Here is a 25137-nt window from a genome sequence, read left to right as displayed (position 1 = left end):
CTGGGAATCATACTTATCCTGTTATCAATTCACACATTGCCCATTTCATAGTCCACAAGCTAGCTGCTGCTATTTAGGGATGGAATGGTGTTGTATCGTATGCTTTTAACTCTTGCAAATACGGTGCTACATTATCATTTTCCTTTTTTTATTCTTTCATTTCTCTTTCATCCTCATATGATTAAAAATATAGTAAACATATTTAACTTGTACATTTATTATATATTATATATTCTTCATAGGATATACACACACACAACTTTATAAGATTTTTTTCACAAAATCCAACATACCATAATTTATAAGCCTCTTAAGAGATTTTCAAAGGTTATTTTGACTCCAAAAATTTTCAAGATAAACAATGACATTAGATGCTAAATCTCATGTTAGATGCATCTGTGCTAGGACTTCAGGGGTTGACAAAACACTGATTTTGGTAGCATGTCAATAGGAGTAAGAAGATTCAGGAGTCAATTGTCAGTCAACATTTATTGAGCAGACACTCTCTCCTGACACCTTCAAGACTCTCAATGGAGTAAGAAAGACCCAGTTCCTGCCTTCCTTACATTAACAGTGTGTGGGTCCAATTACACAGTGAGTACAGCTGGGGCCACAAATCAAAGGATGTAAAGAGACATGCTAGGAAGTAGATACCCAGTACACCAGGAAGTTGATACTCATTCCACTCTGAAATTAACTTTTCATTTCTTGTGATCTCTCGCAAACGAACCAAACTGATCAGTCCTTCTCTTATTTAATTCTTATGAGAATTCGACATAATTGACAGGTGACCCCTAACTTAAAACTACTTCTTCCTAAGAAGAGACTCACCTATACAATATAAGCAAACTTATAAAAAGGCAAACTTGCCTTTTTAAATAGCAAGTGCTATTCTCTATGTTGGGAAAATGGGAACCCATTGGATGTGGGATATTAGAATTACAAAGGACTTGAGTGCAGGTCATCTTGCCCAGTCCCCTTCCTTTACAGATGAAGAAACCAAAGTCAAGAAAAGTTAAAGGAATTACTCAAATCACACAAATATTTAGAAGTTAAGCCAAGAATAAAATGATATGCAACAGATTGTACTTAAGACTGCACTGGATTTACTTAAAATAATAATAATAAATCTCCAAAACAAAATTGGAAGCACTTGAAATTTTCTGGTACAGAAAAACATGCCTATCATCCACGTCTAAATACCTTCTTTACTTTTCCATAAGAAAAAATAATGTCTATACAATTTCTTACCTCCTTATTTCACTTCAGCTGCCAGAAGTCCTGGAAACAAATTCAAAACTCAATTATAACAACAGTGTAGAAGTTTATGACCTGAGTATCTGTGTTGTTGTTAACCATGATATTGACCTCTTATTATAATTTCTAGTATTCTTAACTCTGAGTTCTAACTTGTGTTTTTCCACTTTATTGCATATATCTTTTCTGTTAACTGTCACAAATTCCTAGAGAAACAAGATGGAAAGGAGATATACCCCAGCGATATGGTAGGCTTGGTTCCAGAAAAATACAATAAAGTAAATATCATAATGAAGTAAGGCACAAAATTTTTTTGGTTTTCCAGGGGATACAAAAGTTATGTGTACTTTATAGCATAGTATATAAAGTGTGTGATAGTATTATGTGTAAAACCATAATGTACATATCTTAATTTAAAAAAACTATATTAAAAAAGTGGTAATGATCATCTGAACCTTCAGAGAGTTCTGATCTTTTTGCTAGTGGTGGGTCTTGCCTTGACGTTGATGGCTGCCAACTAATCAGGGTGATTGTTGCTGAAGATTGGGGTGGCTGTGCAAACTTCTTTAAATAAGAAAACAAAAATGCTTGCTCCACAGATTGACTCTGCTTTTCATGAAAAACTCCTCTGTAGCATACTATGCTGTTTGATAGCATTTTGCCCATAGTAGAACTTTCAAAATTAGAATCAATCCTCACAATCTCTGTCACTGCTTTATCAGTTAAGTTTATGCATTTAGAATACCTTATCAAATTAAGTTTTCTAAACTCTGTGTGGTCATTTCAACAATGTTCATAGCATCTTCACCAGGAGTAGGCTCCATAGCAAACAAACAAAAAGAATTTATTTGCTCATCCATAAGAAGCACTTCCTCATTTGTTCAAGTTTTATCATGAGATTGCAGCAATTAAGTCATATCTTCAGACTCCATTTTTAATTCTAGTTCTTACTATTTCTATCAAATTTGCAATTACTTTAGCCACTGAAGCCTTGAACCCCTCAATGTCATCCATGAAAGTTGAAATCAACATCTTCCAGACTCTCATTAATGTTGATATTTCAGCCTCCTCATGAATCATGAATGTTCATAATAGCATCTAGAATGCTGAATTATTTCCAGAAGATTTTTAATTTACTTTGCCCAGATCCATCATAGGAATCACTATGTATGGCAACTATACCCTTGTAATTTTTTTTAATTTTCAAAAATATGGAATTCTTCAAGAATTTTCATGTCATTCCTGTGCTGGGCCCATGCTAATCTTCTCTGTATCATTCTAATTTTAATAAACATGCTGTGTAAGCAAGCACAAAATGTACTTTTTAAATCATAAGACTTGAAAATCGAAATTACTCCTTGATCCTTGGGCTACAGAATGGATGTTATGTAAGCAGGCATAAAAACAATATTAATTTTCTTGTACAACTTCATCAGAGCTCTTGGGTGACAAGGTACCTTGTCAATGAGCAGTAACATTTTGCAAGAAATATTTTTCTAAGCAACAGGTCTCAGTGGGCTTAAAATAAACAGCAAACTGTGCTGTAAACAGACACGCTATCATCCAGGCTTTGTTCCATTTACAGAGCACAGGCAGAGTAGATTTATCATAAATCTTAAGGGCCCTAGGATTTTTGGAACAGTAAATGAGCATTAGCTTCCACTTAAGGTCACCAGCTGCATTAGCACTTAAAAAGTGAGTCAGCTTGTCTTCTGAAGCTTTGAAGCCAGGCATTGACTTCTCCTCTCTAGCTATGAAAGTCCTAGATGGCATCTTGTTCTAATGTAAGGATTTTTCATTTACATTGAAAATCTGTTGTTTATTGAAGCCACCTTCATCAATAATCTTTGCTAAATATTCTGTATAGTTTTCTGCAGCTTCTCCATCAACACTTGCTGCTTGACTTTGCACTTCTATATATGGAGACAGTTTCTTTCCTTAAACCTCATGAACCAACCTCTGCTAGCTTCAAACTTTTCTTCTGCAGCTTCCTCACCTCTTCCAACCTTCATAGAATTGAAGAGAATGAGGGCCTTGCTCTGGATTAGGCTTTGCCTTAAGGGAATGTTGTGGTTGGCTTGATTGTATGTCCAGAACACTCAGACTTTCTCCATATCAGCAATTAGGCTGTTTCTTTTTCTTATCATTCGTGTATTCCCTGGATTAACACTTTTAATTTCCTTCAAGCACTTTTTCCTTTGCATTCACAATGTGGCTAACTGCTTGATGCAAGTGGCCTAGCTTTTGGCCTGTCTCAGCTTTCAATATCCCTTCCTCACTTCATCATACCCAGTTTTAGATGTAAGGTGAGATATGTGTGACTTTTCCTTTCATTTGAAGATCTACAGGCCGTTTTAGAGTCATTAATTGGTCTGACATCAATATTATTTTGTCTCGGGGAATAGAGAGACCCAAGGAGAGGAAGAGAGAAGAGGTAACTTCCAGTCAGTGGAAAAACAATCAGACAACCATTTGTCGATTAAGTTTGCCTTCTTGTATAGCCATGGTGTGTGGTGCCCCAAAATAATCACAATAGTAACATCAAAGATCACTAATCACAGATCACCATAATAGCTGTAATACTAATAATGACAAATTTTAAAATATTGCAAGAATTTTCAAAATGTAACACACAGACATTAAGGGAACACATGTTGTTTGGAAAAATGATGCCAATACGATTCCTGGATGCACAATTTCCACAAACCTTCCATTTATAACACAGTATCTGCAGAGCATAGCAAAGTGCAGTAAAATGAGGTCTGTCTATATCCATTATTAAATCAATTAGTCTATAGATCAATCATTTTCTTTAAAACAACAGAAAAAATAATTTTCTTGTGGCAAGTTGGAGCTCATAAAAATTATGGTCTATTCATATTTAATTTGCCTTTCATGATAAACTGTATATAAAAAGTTGTAAGTAGTTTCTTTGAAATGATTAGTGCATTAAAGTAAATCAGCTGTTTTAAAATAAATATATAATAAGATAGAATGCTAAAGTTTTGTTGGATATTTTCCTAAATTATTTGTTAAGTGTAATATTACATACACATTTTAAATATGTGTGCATATATATCAGTGTATACTAAAGGTATTAATGTATGAGCATGTCTTTTTCAGTTGGTACATTTTCTACTTTAGTGTATTTTTCTCAGATATTACAATGAATTAAATAATACAGTAGAAACTTTAAAATATTTAGTACTGCTGCCAAAGATACTAAGAGAATTGATTATTTCCTTTCTATATACTTCAGTGTTAATATAAGTTACATAACATACTTTATTTCTTTTTGTCCTACAAGCCTATAATTTTGAACTAAGAACATAAAAAGAATTCAGTAAATTACTTTTGGTGGACTGCGTATACGAATAGACTTACCCACTTATTTTCACTTGAATACATAATTCTTCCACTTAATTTACATAGAAAAATACATTAAATAATTTATCTGGGTAATTCAAACCAAAAATAAAACTCAGATAAAAATAAATTAAGAACCCATTGAAGTCATTTTTCTCTAAGCAAAATCTTGGCCCCATATAATGTGTTCATTGCTGACTCATGGATTTAATATATCCTGAATATTTTTAATTTTTACTTCAACTTTTTAAATAAATGAATCAACAGTGCTTCAATATAGTGATTAAAAAGGTACATTGACTTCACTTGTGTTAATTATCAGTAGATCGGTGATCTGATCTGGCATTCTGTTACACTATTGGTATTTCTGTCTTTGCAAACGTGAAAAAAATGTGGTGACTTCATGAGAATCAGGTAATATAGAAAATTAGCTGCAGTTTCATCACATGGATCGTTATAAAAAGTATCCAAGAAAGAGATTCACTATTCAGAGAACATCCTAACTAGAGAAGTTGTTATCACAATTGATATAGTTTGCATGTATGTCCCCACCCAAACCTCCTGCTGAAATTTAACCCTCAGTGTTGGAGGTGGGGACTGGTGGGAAGTGATTGGATCATGGGGCCGGGTTTTTCATGAATGGTTTAGCACCATCCTCTTGGTGCTGTCCTCGTGATAGTGAGTTCTCCCAAAATCTGGTTGTGCAATAGTGTATGGCACCCTCCCCTCTCTCTCTGGATCCTGCTCTCACCATGTGATGTGCTAGCTCCCACTTTGCTTTCTGCCATGACTGTAAACTTCCAGAAACCTTCCTGGAAGCACATGCCAGTTCTGTGCTTCCTGTACACCCCGCAGAACTGTGAGCCAATTAAACCTGCTTTCTTTATAAATCACTAGGTCTCAGGTATTTCTTCATAGCAATGCAAGAATGATACAATAACCATAATAACACTCAGCCTTATAGATCATAGTCATTCATCACGCAGAAGAAATGTGTGAAAATATTAATGATAACATTTTCCTCAGTATTTCTATTGTGTCAAAGACATTTTCCACAGGATAAATAAGAACATATATAAAGAATGAGGCAGGAAAGGAGAAGATATGATACAAGTTTTAACCTTGAAAATTAATTATATAAGACTGGCATGAATGATTGACAGTGGGCAAAAAATCAGGGGAACAGCTTACTTAACTTATTTGAAAGGAAGAGATAAAACCTAGTGACTTGAATTTAGTCTTCATTATGTGTGGGCACATAAAACTTGGAAAAAGGCATGTGAAGTAAATTTACTACAAGGAGGTCTAGGTGTCATACTAAATGTTGAACAAGGTTAATATGTTTGGGCATTTCTCTTTCAAAATAATATAAGGGAAATTAGTTCATTTTGTCAATAGTTTTTAAGTAAATATGAATTATGTAATAAACAATGAATTAGGTGTTGATTAATAGATCATAATTTTCCCTTCAAAATTGTATGTAAACATGGCCCTTGTGTCACAAGATCATAAACACCTCATAAACAGCCTCATCAATTTTGCCAGTACTCCCTTTAATTCTTTGATTCTCAGATTTGTCTCTTTGAGGCATCTATCGTGTCATAGTCCTCATGGATTTTCTCCTCTTCTGACATTAACTGTTCTCACTCTGCCAGACTCATTTGGTGGTAGTTTGACATGTGATTAAAGAGTTCCGTAACGTTACTTTCTTCTTTTTTTGGAAATCCTTCATCTTCCTCAAAGTTTGCCATTCCAGTTGATTAGCATTTTACTTAAATAAAAATCACAACCTCTTAAAGAATCAACAGGCAACAACCACCAAATATGTTGATGCAATGGACAGAGAGACATTCAAGGTAGGTGGGGTGAGAACTTTACTGGAAACTAATTGTTAAATGTTCAGTACATTAGTTAAGACAACTCTTGCTTTCTTACACAATCTTGTAATTGCAGAGACTGGCTTAACAATAACAAGGACACTTGATCTTTTGGGGGATAATTTGCAATCACTTTAAGTTTATCAGATTTTCTCCAGGGAATGACATTGCCAAAAATCATTTTTATTTTCACAAAGGTTATCTGTAGAGGAGTGAGTTATCTCACTAAGCAATGCAGGTGCAATTGAATATTTCAAAAACTCAGTCCTCTAAGAAATGTTCTAAAGTAGTTAATATTACAGAGGTCTTTATGTTTCCAAAATACCTTACAATTATTATTCTATTTTTAATGCACTGGTAGTTATTTCAACTGAATGTATGAAAGGCACCAAATGGTGTTCCAGGAAGAAAGCAGGCCCTTGATAAATATCAATACCCTTCTCTTCCCTTTGGATAAGACCACAGTGTTATTCAAAGTCTAAAAGACAGCACATAGATCAATTGGATTAGAACTGTGTAGTGGGACTTCTACCAGTGTTTGAAGTGACCAGGACTTTGGGGAAATGGATACATGTCTAGTCTGACAGAGTTACCGAGTCACTCATTGACCCCTATAGTGGGTTCCAAATGCCTGTGAGATGGGTAAAAAAAAAAAAAAAATGCTGCCACAGAAACAAGTCTCTTTATAGAGAGTTAAGGTCTAATATAAAATAGATATAAGCCTTGGCAAAACAGAATCCATTCATACTTTTATTTATTCAGTACTAATATTGATCCTTTATTGTATATCAGATAATATCAGCTGAAATGCAATAATGAACACAAGTAGAGTCCACCCCCTTCTCATGGTACCAATGGAGAGAAAGACAATGACATCAGTGGACATATAGCAAATTGACATGTGTGCGCCAAGGAAAGGGAACATGGTCTTTAAGAACATATGACAATGAACAAGACTTAAGCAGGAGAGCAAGGCAGAGTGCATTCTCATGAGGAAGAGTGCTCTGGCAGCCAGACCAGCAGTTTAAAGAGTCCAGAGGCAGGAGAGCAATTGAGCGTTTAAAGAGCTCTAGGTGTGTGCCTGAAGTACAGGAAATGAGGAAGAGATGAGTGACAATGAGACCTGAAAGGTAGGGGCCAGAATAGGTTAAGCCTTGGGGACCATTGGGTATTCCTCCTAAAAACAATGTGATGTCACTGAGGGTTTTCAATGTAGAGGTGGCTGGAAGCCCTAATTCATATAAAGGTTGTAGCCCAGTGTGTGGCATATTGTAAATGCTTCATAAACAGAAACTGTTACTATTGTAATAATCACTGTTGAAACTATAATTTCAATACCACAATGTTTGGGGGCTGTATTAGTCAGGGCTTTCCAGAGGGACAGCATTAATAGGACATATGTATACATGAAAGGGAGTTTATTAGGGAGAACTGGCTCACACGATCACAAGGAAAAGGCCCACAATAGGACATCTGCAAGCTGAGGAAGAAAGAAGCCAGTAGTGGCTCAGTCAAAGTCTGAAAGTCTCCAGACCAGGGAAGCCAACAGTGCAGCCTTCAGCCTGTGGTTGAAGGCCTGAGAGTCCCTGGCAAACCACTGGTGTAAGTCCAAGGGTCCAAAGGCTGAAGAACCTGCAGGCTGATGTCCAAGGGCAGAAGGAAGCATCCAGCCCAGGAGAAAGAAGGAAACCAGAAGACTCAGCAAGGGAAGTTATCCCATCTTCTTCTGCCTGCTTTGTTTTTGCTGTGCTGGCAAGCCAATTGGATGGTGCCCACCCACACTGGGAGTGGGTCTTCCTCTCCCAGTCCACTGACCCAAATGTCAATCCCCTCTGGCAACACCCTCACAGGCACACCCAAGAACAATACTCTACCAGCCATCAAGGCATCTTTCAATCCAATCAAGTTGACAGCTAATATTAACCATCACAGGGGCATTCCTGGGGAGAGCTAATATTACAGGATCACCAGAATAGGATTATTCAAAAGTGGCAGCTGTCATTAAGATGACATTTTAAAAGCATCTTATTGAGTTTCAAGGACATCTGGAAACAGTCACCCAACAGGTTGGTCATACGTCATGCAAATAAGAAGGCAACCCAGACTATCCCAAAGGGCTTCTTCACAATATTTGTTGCTATATTGCCATGTTCTCAACAGCACATAGCAAGGGAGGTGGAAATACTGTCCACACCTGCAAACACCCATGTTGACCTGTGTACGTTATAAATAGGTAAAATTGCTCCTCTTCAATATTACTGAGGAAAGGATGGAGTGGGATAAAATAAGAAGGAGTAAAAGAGAGAGAGAATATGCAGATAAGATGAGGAGGAGGAGCTGGTAGTGGGTCACTTAGTACCTTAGTCTGCATCTTGCATAGTGAACATAAAAGCTATTGGAATTCAATCAAAAAATTTTTGCCCCTAACATTTGATACATGTATAATAAATATTATTTCTTTATTCTAATTAAATCTCTCTCTCTCTCTCTCGTTTTCTCTCTCTCATCTCTCTGTCTCCCTGGATCCCCATGCCACTCAGTTGGCTTAATAATTGCTGTCATTCACTGGGGTAGTGCAAAAATCTAAAACCTACCAGAAAAACATTGGGTTGTATTGGTAATCCCCAGCCTGTCATTGTTGCTGCTGATATCCAGTTGCTCACTGACATGCAATTGCTTTCTGCTCACTTTAAAAGTGGGACAGCAAGATTTTGTCTGAGTGCCCCAGTGCTTAATAATTCTGTTTCTGTGGCTGTAACAAAGCTGTTCCTCCCAGTTTTGCTACCTCCTCATGGTACTGGCTTTAAGAAGGGCTTTGTGGCCAGGCACATGACTCACACCTGTAATCACAGCACTTTGGGAGGCCGAGCTGGATGGATCAACTGAGGTCAGGAGTTTGAGACCAGCCCGACCAACATGGTGAAACCCCATCTCTACTAAAATTACAAAAATTAGCCAGGTGTGGTGGCACATGCCTGTAATGCCAGCTACTTGGGAGGCTGAGGCAGGAGAATCACCTGAACCCGGGAGGTGGAGGTGGCTGTGAGCCAAGATTGCGCCATTGCACTCCAGCCTGGGCAACAAGAGTAAAACTCCATCTAAAAAAATAAATAAATAAATAAATAAAAAGAAGGGCTTTGTTTCCTCTCCTATGTATTCTGCCAACCTGTGTCCCTCCCATCCTGTTACCTCTCAGAGTCAGATTAATATAGCAATATATAATGTATGTGTGCTATACAATCCCTGTTGTCAGTATTAACAACTAATTTCATTGAACACTTTTCATTGCATATTGACAACTTTTGAATAGCTGCATGAATATAATTTATTTAAAATTGCCAAACCACTGGTCTTGTTCAAGTTTAAACTAAGATAAAGCTTACCAATCAGTAATTAAGGGGAAGGATCCACTTGATTTGGCCAATTAGAATACTTCAAATATAAGAGACATTTCCACAAGATATTACTTATATCAGAATTGATACCTGAAATTTAACTATTAATAAATTCTCTAATTTAGCTCTTTTGATTCTGAAATGCAGATATAAAAAGGCAGGAAGCATCTGAAGAGTTTCTCATTCTGGAGATCAACCTGTTTCTCCAACCTCATTTGTTTGGAAGGAAAGTACACAGAAGCAGCAAACCTCAGCCTCTGAAGGGGCCCAACTCCTGACTCTGCATGGCTCAAGGGTTATTTCTTAGCAAAGAATATGTATAGGTTACAACCAACATCTATCAAAAATAAAAACAAAGCAAATTCCTAGTAATTGGTAAATGCCTTCTATTTTCTATTGACTCCTTCCTCTGGGCCATGATTATTTTGTTAATAAATTGTACTTCTGAAGGAATATGAACTTGAACCATGCTCTGATTTAATAACGCAATAGATAGAAAGCCTAGGAATATTTCTGAATATAGTACTGGCAATGCTATAAACAAGGCATTTCAACTGATTACCACATACTTAATAGGACATAAAAGCTTGGAGTCCAAGGTGGCAAAAACAAACAAACATTTCAATCAAGGGCAATTTGTAAGAGTGGATTAGATGCCATGTGGATTTGTACTTCTAAGCAAACATGTATTTTATTTTATTTTATTTTATTTTATTTTATTTTATTTTGTTCTGTTTTATTTTTAGTTCCAAGATGCACGTGCAGGACATGCAGGTTTGTTACATAGGTAAACGTGTGCCATGGTGGTTTGCTGCACCTATCAACCCACCACCTAGGTATTAAGCCCAGCATGCATTAACTATTTTTCCTGATGCTCTCCCTCCCTCACCCCTCTGACAGTGTGTATTGTTCCCCTCCCTGTGTCCACATGTTCTCATTGTTAAGCTCCCACTTTTAAGCAAGAATATGCAGTGTTTGGTTTTCTGTTCTCTGAGCAAATATCTTACGAACCTTTTTTCTTCACTGATGGCTGAAACTCATGCAGCAAATGAAAATATCATTGTTTCTAGATTGGGCCAACTCAGTAGCCTCCCACTTACATCTACTCTGAACACCTCAAAGGTCTCATATGAGCTCACCCTGTCTTCCTATCCAGGCTTTTCCTGACTTTCACATTCTCTCACTGTCTACGCTGTAGCTAGACTGACCTACTTTTAGTCATTCCTACCTACTGGGTCTCTTTACCTAGCTAATTCCTATTCATCCTTTATAAGCCAGATTCCCACTGAAGCTTTCCCTGGACTTCCTTTACTAAGTCAAATCCCTGCTAAGTATCAGTGCCTCACAGTTCATGACAGTGACACATTTGTACTTGTTTATGTGATTATTTGTTTAACACCTACCTTATCCACTCACTGTGAGCTTGTTGAAAGGAAGATTCATCTAAGTTTTGTCCCTCTTGCATCTACAGTGCCTCATCGCATTTGACACAATGTCAGATCTGACAAATGTTCGTTAGACAAATAAATGAAACATAAATGTTATCTGGGCCAAGTTTACCTGTGAGCACAGAGAACTCAGATGCTAATATCTTATTTGGAAGGCCAAGAAAGTCAGTATAAGGAAAGGGACACTGAGTTCAGAGCACTGAAAATAAGTATTTATTAACTCACAAATATGCAGAGGTTTAAAATATGTTGAAAAAGTTCACCTAAAAGCAGTCATTGTCCCATCAAATATCTTTGATTGGTGATATGATTTAGCTGTGTCCCCACCCAAATCTCATCTTGAATTGTAGTTCCCATAATCCCCAAGTGTCATGGGAGGGATCTGGTGGGAGGTAATTAAATCATAGGGGCGATTACCCCCCATGCTGCTGTTCTCATGATAGTGAGTGAGTTCTCATAAGGTCTGATGGTTTTATAAGGGGCTTTTCCCTCTTTGCTCGACACTTCTTCATCCTGCCATCATGTGAAGAAGGACATGTTTCCTTCCCCTTCTGCCATGATTGTAAGTTTCCTGAGGACTTCTTCAGCCATTTGGAACTGTGAGTCAATTAAACCTCTTTCCTGTATAAATTACCCAGTCTCAGGCAGTTCTTTACAGCAGTGTGAGAACAGACTAATACAATTGGTATATAAAAGTTTACTGGTAACAAAGTAAATATATTAAAGTATTTCATTCAGAAGATACTCATAGATCTAGCTAAAGAACATTTAAATTGTATAATCATGGGGAAGATGGACATGATTGGTACAATATTCTACCTCCCCTGCTTCCATGCCAGATTCCTCTGACAGCATCAATTCTCATGTTCATTGAAAACTCCAAATTAAGCTAAACTTCCTCCACTCTAATTTGTATTTTGGCTGATTTATGTCTTCTTCAAAGTGATGGAGGTTTTTCTGTTAAAGATCTTGTTTGGCAGCTGAGGATAGGGAATGTCAGGTTCCCTTGACTTCCTCTCCAAATGACCAAGAAGCTCCTGGCTGCAGGCTCCTAGCCCCAGAACAGATTCCTAGTAGCAGTCAACAAACCACAGATTGGTCTGGAAGGAGACTGCAAAGATGCCCTTACATAAAAATTAGTTCCACAGACATAGTGATGATGACACAGAGGCAAAATACATAGTTCTCTGTGGTGAGAAAGTAGAGCAGAGAGGAAGGGAAGGGCTTGATGATTGAAGCCCCCTGTAGTCTATAGAAGATGACCTTAATATGTCCCTCAGTTTGGCCAAACTTCACATATACTTCCTGACTCTAGGCCCAGACCTCCATTTTCTTAAAGCAGTTTCTCTAGAAAATGTGTAATTGTAAGTTATTTCTTTAACCTTTTGTGACATAAATCCTTTTAAAAGCCTCTGTTCAATTTTATAACCCAGGGATGTCTTTCTTTAAAGACCCGGGAGCCACCTCCTTGAAATGCAAACATGCAGGGAGATAGCATCCCATCTTCCAGTTTCTGTGGGAGGGTAGGAGCCTAACTTCTGTGGGTGCGTTGTTTCCAGTTGCAGTTTTGCAAGCCCCTCCTCTCATGAAGATACGAGAAAGTTTACTTTTCCTTTAGATAAGGCCAGTTAACAAACACAGATGGCCTACGGTTTTCATTCTCACCCCCAACCCTGCTCTTAAAAACTCCCCTGCTCTTTGTTTAAGCAGAAATGAGTTCCATTTCCTATTTAAGAAATGGAGTTCTCCTTCATTGCAATAGCCTCAAATAAAGTCTTTCTTATCTATTTAACTTTGGTACAATTTTTGCCTTCACACCATATTTAGGAAATCGGACTGTGTCTGAGTTGGTAAAGGCAGGGTGGGACAGCAGGGGAGAGCTCAGAGTGGGGAGAGGATGGACCCTACAGTCCAGACTGGAACCCTGACTCCATCACCGCCCATTGGTAAATTACTTCATCCCTCAGTCTTGGTTTCTTCATCTCTGCCACATAAGGACGGACTGAATCCATTCAGTGATATTAAGAACAGAAAGAAGGGGATGGAATGCAAGACATATTCGGAGAGCAAAATTGGAAGTATTTGGTATTCGATTGGGGTGAGGGAAAAGAGATTCAAGGGTAAATTCAATTTTTCTTTAGTTTAGATAATTTGTGCTAATTGTAATGCCAAAAACTGAGCAGCAAAGTCCTAGGGAAAGGCAGAGCAGACTGAAATAAGTTGTATTTGAAATAGATGTGAAATATGTAGATGTAGACATCCAACATGCCATTGGGTATTCAAATCTGAAGCTCAAGGGAAAGATTTGCAGTGAGAATATAAATCTAGACTGAAAATCTTAGAGGTATGGGATCACTTGGGTGAACTAGTTAAGAATAGCTCTCCCTTTTTCATTCCCAATTCTATTCTTCTTGAATTTTGAATCTTTTTATATTTTTCTTATTTTCCCAGTGGGCCCTAAGTTCACTCCATAGAATTGGCCAGAGAATTCAGTGTCTCAGACTTTGACCTTTCATACTCCCAAGGACACAATTTAAACTTGTCTCTGGTTCTTCCTACTCCTGGCTACTTTAACCACTTTCAGACTGGAGCTGGGATGCAATTGCTCTCTTGGCACTACTGTAAGGGGTAAAATCACATAGACTGTGCTAAAAAAAAAGAAAGAAAGAAAGAAAGAAAGAAGTAAATTACAATTACAATTACCTTATATATGTGTATTGTATTTTCACACAGCCTCTCTGGTCTTAAAAAGAGCAAAGTGGGTAAAGAATGCAGACAGTGGGCAATTTGGGCAGTAAATTAGAGTTGTTTGAATGTATGGTCAACATTGAACAGAATGCTGATGAATTTCACTGAATAATGGCTCAATTCTCCATGCTGCTTTGCTTGAGTGCACAGTCATGGAAGAAATGAATCTGTGTGTTGCCCATTCTGCTGCACACTTCTTGACCTTTTCCAAGTGTGTCAGTCACAGTGAGCTTCATTAAGCTTGACATGCTGTTGTGCCCCTGGCATTTCCACACTGGTCTCATGCATTCTACAGCAGGCTAATAACCATGGCTTAATAAAAAGTAAAACTATCTAAAACTTGGTGCCTTGTTTTCTTGGTGACATTTTTTTTCTTTTAAGACTCATAATTATCCAACTTAAACAAAACAACTACTACACCTCTGTGGCCACCTAAACAGTCTGAAAATATTTTGCCCTCCATGTTTTACTTCTAAAACTCTCCAATGAAGGCATTTCCTGCAACTGTAAAACAGACTTATGTACTACCCCTTAGCTTTCCTCCGTAAGCTTCCCCACAAAATGACACCTCCTTTACCCCCACACTCATAAACCAAGGTAGTAGAAGTGCCTGCAATGAGACAAATAGACTCAGAATCCCTCCGAAAGAGAAGTCTATTAAAAAAACAACAACTAAAAAGGAGGAATAACAGGTGTACTATTGCTAATTATCCAGCTGCTCCATTCCATTCTTATTAATTGGGTCCTGCCTTTTTCTTTTTTGAGGCTATGAGTAGAAAACCTTGGAATATTCAGATATACATTCAATCTTTCAGATCATTTGAATTTTTATTTCCATGATATTCAATATACGGCTCTCTGGAAACAAGTAATTTACTTTTGGTGCTGTGTAGGCAGTATTTTGTAATGGAAAAATCCCAAGGCATGAAATTGAAAGACCTGGGTTTTAAGATCATATTCTATGACCTACTGTGTGACTTTGGCAAAATTAGTTGACTACTCTGAATGTGTTTATTAATGTTTCCTGACCTGATTCTTATTATTTGTGTACAAAGAAAACTATCAACTTATGTGAAAATATTTACTTTATAAGAGTAATATTCAAATGTTATTTTCCTTCATATCTTACATATTTTACTTTTATTTATTTTATTGCTTTTCTGTCTCTCTTCTCCAGTACAACATAAACTCCACGAAGGTAGGGATGTTTGTCTGCTTTATTTACTGCAGTATCTTGAGCTCCTTGCACAGTGCTTGCTGCCCAGTAGCTGTATTAATCTGTTCTCAAGCAGCTAATAAAGACATACCTAAGACTGGGTAATTTATAAAGGAAAGAGGTTTAATTGACTCACAGTTCCATATGGCTGGGGAGGCCTCACAATCATGGCAGAAGGCAAAGAGGAGCAAAGCCACGTCTTACATGGTTACAAGCAAAGAGGGCATGTGCAAGGGACCTCCCCTTTATAAAGCCATCAGACCTCGTGAGACTTAGTCGCTATCATAAGAACAGTACAGAAAAGACCCACTCCCATGATTCAATTACCTCTCACAGGGTCCCTCCCACAACACATGGGAATTATAGGAGCTACAATTCAAGATGAGATTTGGGTGGGGACACAGCCAAACCATATCAGTAGCTATTTGTTGAAAGAATAAAAGAATGAACATGCACACAGATTTCTACTTGGTTTTACAATTGCTTAGAAAGGATTATGTTCTTTCTGATTGTTGTACTTTTAAGTTGTTTATGGAACTGTTAACAAATCATTAGAAAGACATCCCATTTTGATTGAGTGTTTAAGGAGAAATGAAATGCTTGTGTATTTATAGAAGACTTTACCTTAGAAAATGAGGAGCTCGGAAGTAAATTTGAATCAGTGACAAGAAGGCCCGGGACATATAACCATGACAATTTATTGCTGCACTGGTAATTTTGCTTAAAGCAATAAACTTCATTCCATCTACAGTGGAGAAGAATTGAGCCAGTACATTAGGAACACTAATAAAAATAAAGTATCCTCTCAGTTCCTGTGGCTATTTTATCACAACTGGAATGTAACTACATGTGAAACATATATGTCGGATTTGGGGGGCAATTATCATGTAAACACTAAAAGTATATATAAAAGATCTTATGACAAAGTAGGTCTTGAGGGAAAAATAAAAGAGTCTTTTTCTCTTAGTGGGCACATTTTAGTTTAAATCCTTCACAAGGGAAGACATTTCTAACCACAGTGCTCTTCTATATAGGACACATTCAGTTCCACTCTGCCTAGAAGCTGGCTAATAAACTGGATGACCTGCTGAGCTTTCTCCCTGAGCTACAACAAACACCAGCTCCTAAATTTTGAGATTTTGCTTTGTCCTCTTTGCTTGCATCACACAGAAGCTCTCTTGCCTGCTTGCAACTATAATTTGCAATAAATATTACATTTATAGGATTTCTCTCAAAGATATATGTATAGCACTTTTGGACATTTTAGGAATAAGAGAAGCATTGTTTTAAAGTACTAAGACATCTGGAAGTCTCTTTACATAATCACCATAGTTGGACTTGCTCACTTTTTGCTCTTAATTCAGTTTTCTCAGTGGCATCTAATGAGGCAACAGCATAAACCTGCTGTGCCAGTGGCTATGTTGTCCTAATAATGATGAAACACCTCATCTGCTCAGCCTCGGGAAAATTTCATGCTCTGCTTCCTCCAGAAAAGATGAAATGTGGTTTCCAGGAACAAGTCAAAGTTTCTTGAACCTTGGCTATTTGGAAATACATGGAGTTATAAAACCTGAAACACATACTTATATCATATCCGGTTTATGGTCTTTTTAGTGAGTAAACTTTTTCTGTTTTTATGATTTATATGGAGCATAATGCTTCAGGTTGCCATTAATAATAGTTGCATATAGGTTATGGCTATTTAATTATCTCCATTTCAATTATTTTATTACTCAATTACTTTATTAATGATCTACCTTTAGAAAGCAAGTAATTCTTACTCCACGAACTTTTGTCTCACCTCCCCCCAAAAAAAAAATGAACAATGGTAACTGCTGAATGAATAAAAAGGGTAATCATTGTTAACCATTAAACAGACGTACTGGTCCCATCTCAGGTGTTGATTTCATCTTCTGAAAGAAAATGAATTGGGCAAAGGTACAGCTAGGAACTAAATAAGAAAACTTTCAGTGAAACCACAATAATTGAGGTTAACTTGGATGAAAAAGTATAATTAAACACCTTGCTAATGCCTAATGGTACCTGGGAAATGCATTGTAATTAGAAATATAACTTACACAAAAAGGAGGAATGTTGCTATACCATTTTTTAAAAATGGTTTTCTTGGGTGAGTTAAATAATAACCCTTTTGAATGGGTAACGGGCTTAAAAATAGTTTATTTATGGCTGGGCAAGGTAGCTCAAGCCTGTAATCCCAGCACTTTGGGAGGCTGAGGCGGGCAGATCATGAGGTCAGGAGATCAAGACCATCCTGGCTAACATGGTGAAACCCCGTCTCTAATGAAAATACAAAAAAAAAAAAAAAAATTAGCCAGGCATGGTGGCGGGCGCCTGTACTCCCAGCTACTCGGGAGGCTGAGGTAGGAGAATGGCGTGAACCTGGGAGGTGGAGCTTACAGTGAGCCTAGATCATGCCACTGCACTCCAGCCTGGGTGACAGAGCGAGAATCCATCTCAAAAAAAAAAAAAAAAAAAAATATATATATATATATATATATATATATATATATATAGAGAGAGAGAGAGAGAGAGAGAGAGAGAGAGAGAGAGTTTATTTACAAATTGTACAAAAATAGAATTTAATAAGTAATATTGACTATTCTAAGTTATAAAATGCTGTCCAAATTAAAACTACCATTTTTAACTAATTTTGTTTCTTCAAATATAAAAACGAAGGGGAATTCTATAAAATCTCCCTAATATTCTTTACAAGTTAAGAATGTTTTAAATGTTGATTTGGCTCACATACTCTTTTTTCATGAAATGGAAAATGCAGGTATATTTTCCCCTTGTAAGTGCAATGTCTTTAAACATTACAGTTTAGGACTTACATGAAGATTTGCATTTTGTCTGTCGTTTTATTAATTATTTATTTATTTACTTTTGGTTGAGTGAATTTATGTGAGAAAAGAGAAAGTAGATGGTTAATTCTATTTTTCATTTTTGCATCTCATTCTAAAACCTGATCATTTTTAAGTTGCTTTTTTAACTGAGCAAGAGTGAGGCGTCATCAAAGATTGACATCCTATTTGCCATCCTTCTCTATCCAACTACTTCTGATTCCTTCTGGGAAGCTTTTCAGGCAATAGGCCAGTTCTGTCTAATTTAGTCTTTTCTGCTCACAAATATTATTAAGTCTCTCTTATGCTATCCACATTTTTCTTTAAGCCCGCTGGTGCTATCCTTCTCTGTGTTTTTCCCAACACTGTCAGATAAATGTCAAATGCCTGTGAATTTCTGTTCCAGAAATATGACAAAATTATTCATCAGTCCTCTTGCTGAAAATGACTAAAATTGCAAAAAAAAATTTAACATTTTAAAAGTATTGAAAAGTTGATAAGAAAATAAGGAATTACCAGCTAAATATCATCAGACCACCAAAGATAAATAGAAAATCTTAAATATCAGCCAGAATAAAAGATACATGACCTTTTTAAAAAATAACTAGACTGATACTTGACTTCACAAAAACAACAATGGAATTCTAAAGATAATAAAGTGATACTTTCAACATGCTGAAAGAAAATAATCGCAGTTTAGAATTCCATATCTGTGAAGAGATCTTGCAAGAATAACTAAAGATATTTTTATACAGACAAAAACTGAGAAAGTTACTTCTCACTGAAGAATATTACACAGGATTTACTTCAAGCCAAAGAAAGACAATCTCAGATATGATGTGTGAAATACAAAAAGAAATAAAGAATGAAGAAAGTTTTAAATATTCAGCAAATCTAAGCAAATAATGATTGTATAAAACAATATTAATAATAACCTGTGGGGCCAAAAATAATAAAAATGTAGGCAATAATGTAAGTTAGGAGGGTGCATTAGTTCGTTTTCACACTGCTGATAAAGACACACCTGAGACTGGGTAATTTATAAAGAAAAAGAGGTTTAATTGACTCACAGTTCCATGTGGCTGGGGAGGCCTCACAATCATGGTGGAAGAGGAAAAGCACATCTTACATGGCAGCAGACAAGAGAGAATGAGAGCCAAGTGAAAGGGGAAACCCCTTATAAAACCATCAGCTCTCGTGAGACTTAACACCACGAGAACAGTTATAGGGGAAACTCCCTCCATGATTCAATTATCTTCCACTGGGTCCCCCCACTCCCCACAGACATGGGAATTATGGGAGCTACAATTCAAGATGAGATTTGGCTGGGGACACAGCCAAACCATATTAGGGGAGTTAAAATGTTCTAAGATCCTTGTATTTACCAGGAGGAGGATAAAAATGTTAATTAGTTTTAGAACCTAATAAGGTAAGTATACATATTTTATTTTTAGGATAACTACTAAAAAAAAAAAAAGAAGGTATAACTTCCACACTAGGCCAAAAAATAATAAAACTTGACTAATGCAACTGAAGAAAGAATATAAAGAAGAGATGGGATTGTAGGAAAGCAGACATTAAATGGACCCAAATATATCAGCAGTTACATTAACAGTAAATGAACTAAATGCTGCAAATTAAATACAAGGATTATCAACCGGATTTTTAAAAAAATTAAACAAAGTAAGACATATTTAAAACATGAAATACTAATAAGTATGGAAAAATATATATCATCCAATGGCTAACCAAAGAAAACATGCAGCTGGGCAAAAGGAACTTTAAAACGGAAAGACATTGCTAGAAATAAAGTATAATGGTAAAGACCTACATTGCCAGCAAGATATGTTATTTTAAGTTTCTATTCACCTAATAAAATTGCCTCAAAAATAAAATAGCAAAATCAAACAGAATTACAAGAAGAAATTATTCAAAAATTTATAAAGAACTTTGAAGATTTGTATATCACAACCAGCTTAACTTAATGCAACTATGTAGAATACTACAACCAAAAGCTTTAGAAAGTATGTAACGTTTACAGAAATTGGCCATGCATAGTGGAGAGTAAAGCAATTCTCAACAAATACCAAGGATTAATGTCATGTGAAACATGTTATCTGAGTACAATACAATTTAACTAGAAATACAGACAAATTGAAAATTTCTAAATGGATAAAAAATTTAAAATACCCTTTCACTAGCATACAGAGCTACAAAACTGTTAAGAAAAGTAGAAAGTAATTTGAATTTAAGGATAATAAAAATTCCACATTTCAAAACCTGTAAATGAAGATAAAGCCATTTTAAGAGAAACGCATATAGCCTTAAAAGTGTACTTTTTTTTAAAAAGGCTAATACTAAATATAATAAGCACCTATCCTCTGAGATTTTAAAAACAACAACAAAATAACTCCAAAGAAAGTAAAGAAAGGAAATGATAATAAGACCTGAAATTAATACAAGAAAAAATAACCAGCCTTGCAACAGAATGAGATCCCATCACTATAAAAAAATTTTTTTAAACTATCACATCAAAACCACAATGAGATATCATCTCACACCAGTTAGAATGGCGATCATTACAAAGTCAGGAAACAACAGGTGCTGGAGAGGATGTGGAGAAATAGGAACACTTTTACACTATTGGTGGGACTGTAAACTAGTTCAACCATTGTGGAAGTCAGTGTGGTGATTCCTCAGGGATCTAGAGCTAGAAATACCATTTGACCCAGCCATCCCATTACTGGGTATATACCCAAAGGACTATAAATCATGCTGCTATAAAGACACATGCACACATATGTTTATTGTGGCACTATTCACAATAGCAAAGACTTGGAACCAACCCAAATGTCCAACAATGATAGACTGGATTAAGAAAATGTGGCACATATACACCATGGAATACTATGCAGCCATAAAAAATGATGAGTTCATGTCCTTTGTAGGGACATGGATGAAACTGGAAATCATCATTCTCAGTAAACTATCGCAAGGACAAAAAACCATACACCACATGTTCTCACTCATAGATGGGAATTGAACAATGAGAACACATGGACACAGGAAGGGGAACATCACACTCTGGGGACTGTTGTGGGGTGGGGGAGGGGGGAGGGATAGCATTAGGAGATATACCTAATGCTAAATGACGAGTTAATGGGTGCAGCACATCAGCATGGCACATGTATTCACATGTAACTAACCTGCACATTGTGCACATGTACCCTAAAACTTAAAGTATAATAATTATAATAAAATAAATAAATAAATAAACTATCTATGCATGGTGGTGCTTACCTGTAGTGCCAACTACTGGGAGGCTGAGGTATGAGAATCGCTTGAGCCAAGGAGATCGAGGCTGTGATGAGCCATGATGGCACCACTGCACTCCAGCCTGGGCGACAGAATGAGACCCTGTCTCCAAAAAAAGAAACATAGACTATGGAGAATAAATGAATCAAAAGTTGGTTCTTTGAAAGTACAAATCAAATTGACAAATGCCTGGTATCCTTAATTTTAAAAGAGGGGTAGAAGCCCATAAAACAATGTTAAAAATGAAAAAAAAAGTAAACATCATTATAGATATTACAGACAAAAGTATTATTAATAATATAACATTATTAAAATGTTATGTTGATACATAAAAATAAGATTTAGATAAAACAGGCAATTTTGAGTATAAATATAACTTACTAAAGTAACTCAAGAAGAAATGGAAACCACAAATAGTCTACAGACATTAATTTGATTCTGTGATCAAAAACCTTCTAACAGAAAATTTCTACTCCCAGATAGCTTTGCAGGAGAATTCTGCCAAATATTTGATAAATAGGTAATTCCAATAGTATACAAATTCTCCCAGCAAGTAGAAAAATAGAAATGTCCTGAATTAGCTTGACAGGGGAACAAAGGAAATATAGCAAGTCTCATTCATGATCAAAAGAACAGCTGCCCAACCAAAATATTAGAAAGTTGGGTTCCACAACGTGTAAAAAAGATAATATTGTTATAAAACTGAGTTTATCTCAGGAATTCAAGCCTGGTTTAACATTAGAAAATCAACTATTATAATCAATCAAATTAACAAATAAAATTAAAGCACTAGAAAACCACAGACAGACAAGAACTTCCTTAACTTAATAAACAGTATCTACAGAAACCTATAGCAAGCATAATACATGGTGGTGTAACTTTAAGGATTTTTGCATTACTCTATTCAACATTTCCTGAAGGTCCTAGCCCAAGCAGTAAAGCAAAAATGAGAAACAAACAGTAAAACATTTAGAAAGGAAGAAACCAAATCTGAGCATTTCCAGTTTATTTGATTGTGTACATAGAAAATAAAAAATAATCTGCAGATAAATTATGCATTATTAGACTGAATAAATTTAGGATGTTTGCTGAATATAAATCAGAAAATTTACATAAATAATTTTTCATATGAGTCACAAACTAAAAGGGAAAATTTTAAAAAGGAAACCATTTATAATGTTATCAATAAATGTGAAATTTCTAGGAGTAAATCTAAAAAAAGCATGCAAGACCTTTCCAGAGAGAATTATAAGTAGCTTAGATTGGAGATCCTCTTCTGTGACTACAGATGGTTGCTTCTTCATCCCTAATGCTCTCTTCCCCAATCCCTCCACACAAGGCAGGTGTCCTGCCTTTATGTCTCTGATATTTTACTACCTTAGTTCTTCTCCGGCATTCTCATTCACACAGTAAAATCGTATTGAATTCTAATGATTTACCAGTGACTATCAGGCAATGAGATGTAAAGATAATTTCACTGACTACATCTTATTCACTTCTTGCTTCTATATACATTGATATTATTGATTTTACTTTTTCATAATTATAATGACTTTTTAGCTTTTGAGATTTGAAGTAATATCCTATTGATCTGCATGATTTGCATTGCAAAAAAGAACTAGAGCATGCCTTACAGGTGAGCATTGTGTAGAGACTTAGTCAAAGTAAACAAGTCATACAAAAAAGCTGAAATAAATGTTCATAAACTATGTGGTCTTAAAATTCTCTCTATTAGAATATTAAGCCTGAGAAACACAAAGTGTGTTTCTTACCCAGATATTCATAAAACAAACTGGAAGGCCCTGAAAGTTTTATCCACATGATGTAAATTACCTCTTTAACGCATCAATTATATGAAGCTCAATCAGACACAAATCCAGCGTATTACCCAAGACAGATGTTATCTGGAAATATATTTGCAAACTTTCAACTCTTTCCTGAGTTTTAACAAAATGATTACATCTTCACCATCTAGCTACTTGTGTTCTTTTTAAAACAGCCTGGTGAGATCTGCATCTTTCCTCTTAAATAATACTAAAACTTCTGTTTCTTTTTTTCCCCCTACCCTCTCCTCTCTTGCTTTCTCTCCAAATCTGCTGGTGTTTGTAACTCCCTTATTGTGGGTGTGGTCCTCTCCGTCAGCCATGTGGGTAGTTGAACCAAACTCACCTACCTGCCTCTCTGCTGCCTTGCCCACCAGGAGACACTCCCAGGAATCCAGGTTGGTTGTGGGGTGTGGGGTCCAGGGGATTATAAAGCCAAGTCGTGATCAGGGCCTCCTCTTCCATTCCAGCATCCCATGAGCCCTCTGGGATCCCAGGTCTCGGGTTTTGGCCCTGCCCTTGCAAGCGTCCTTGTTTAGGGTACTTCAGCCAGACAGCAAACTGTGCTGCACACCTTCCCTCTTCTTTACCATCAAATTTTACCCATTCTGTGGCCAATTCCCGATCCTGCTACCTTCTTCTAGCTTAGATGACTGTAAGGAATTAGGGATTTCAGCGCAAGACTAGACAGGTGGCAGACATTTTTAGTTAGGCAGAGCATTCCTCTTTCCTCAAATGTCAAAAGGAGGATGGTTTTTTACTTGCATGGAAACCTAGGACTGGCAGTGTGTTTGGGGGATACCCCTCAATGACCCAAGTACCCCTCTTCTCTCAACAAGAGTAGCCATACAACCTGGTGCATCCAGAGAGGCAGCTTCTTACGCTAACCCTCACTCCTGTCTGCATTGCTCTTCTCTGGGCTCCAGTATCTCAATAAAACCAGAGCACCCAAAAGAAAAACAGTTCTAAAGACAGTTAGTATGGGACAAAAGCACGTTGTATTCTGTGAAGACAACAGGGCGTCCAGGAAAGCGCACAGGCCGGAGTCAGTTTCGTCTAGGTTCGGATTCCAAATTAAGCCTCTTGATTAAGTGCAACTGAGTAAATCAAATTGCACTTGATTAAGTGCAACTGAGTAAATCAAATTGCACTTGATTAAGTGCAACTGAGTAAATCAAGTTGCACTTAAGTGACTACATCTTATTCACTTCTTGCTTCTATATACATTGATATTATTGATTTTATTTTTTCATAATTATAATGACTTTTTAGCTTTTGAGATTTGAAGTAATATCCTATTGATCTGCATGATTTGCATTGCAAAAAAGAACTAGAGCATGCCTTACAGGTGAGCATTGTGTAGAGACTCAGTCAAAGTAAACAAGTCATACAAAAAAGCTGAAATAAATGTTCATAAACTATGTGGTCTTAAAATTCTCTCTATTAGAATATTAAGCCTGAGAAACACAAAGTGTGTTTCTTACCCAGATATTCATAAAACAAACTGGAAGGCCCTGAAAGTTTTATCCACATGATGTAAATTACCTCTTTAACGCATCAATTATATGAAGCTCAATCAGACACAAATCCTAAGCCTGAGTAAATGCTAAGCCTGAGTCTCAGTCTCCTTAGAAATGTAATAGTCAAATAGCACCTCCCCTCTTGTGATGCTGTGGGGATTTAAAGTGGCAAATATAAAAATCCTGTCACAATGACTGGGGCAAAATAGGTGCTCTATAAAGTATGTTTATTACCATTGACTGAAGTTATCTCCCTTCGGTAACAACAAAGCTTGTAAAGTGAATCATATGAGTCCCATTTCACAGATGAG

The 25137-nt window shown here is 36.5% G+C and overlaps 1 protein-coding gene and 1 non-coding gene across 7 annotated transcripts in view; one reads left to right on the top strand and one right to left on the bottom strand.

Annotated features, from left to right (window-relative positions):
• Positions 1-25137, top strand: part of SPHKAP (SPHK1 interactor, AKAP domain containing) — a 201609-nt gene that overhangs the window by 9609 nt on the left and 166863 nt on the right. For 4 of the 6 annotated variants that reach the window (XR_010149908.1, XM_009444486.4, XM_009444484.5 and 1 more), the window contains exon 2: positions 23626-23704. The exons of the other annotated variants lie outside the window; for them this stretch is intronic. Coding sequence is in view for 3 of the 4 variants with exons in the window: in XM_009444486.4 (XP_009442761.1) it covers positions 23626-23704 (79 nt within the window). In the remaining variant the exon portion in view is untranslated. The remainder of the gene's footprint in view (positions 1-23625; positions 23705-25137) is intronic. 6 annotated transcript variants of the gene reach the window in all.
• LOC112208426 (U6 spliceosomal RNA) lies at positions 2463-2565 on the bottom strand. Its single transcript, XR_002942911.1, has one exon. It is a non-coding gene; the product is annotated as a U6 spliceosomal RNA (small nuclear RNA).

Source organism: Pan troglodytes, chromosome 13 (genome assembly GCF_028858775.2).
Source record: "Pan troglodytes isolate AG18354 chromosome 13, NHGRI_mPanTro3-v2.0_pri, whole genome shotgun sequence".
Taxonomy (NCBI): domain Eukaryota; kingdom Metazoa; phylum Chordata; class Mammalia; order Primates; family Hominidae; genus Pan; species Pan troglodytes.
This window is presented reverse-complemented; position numbering and strand designations above follow the sequence as displayed.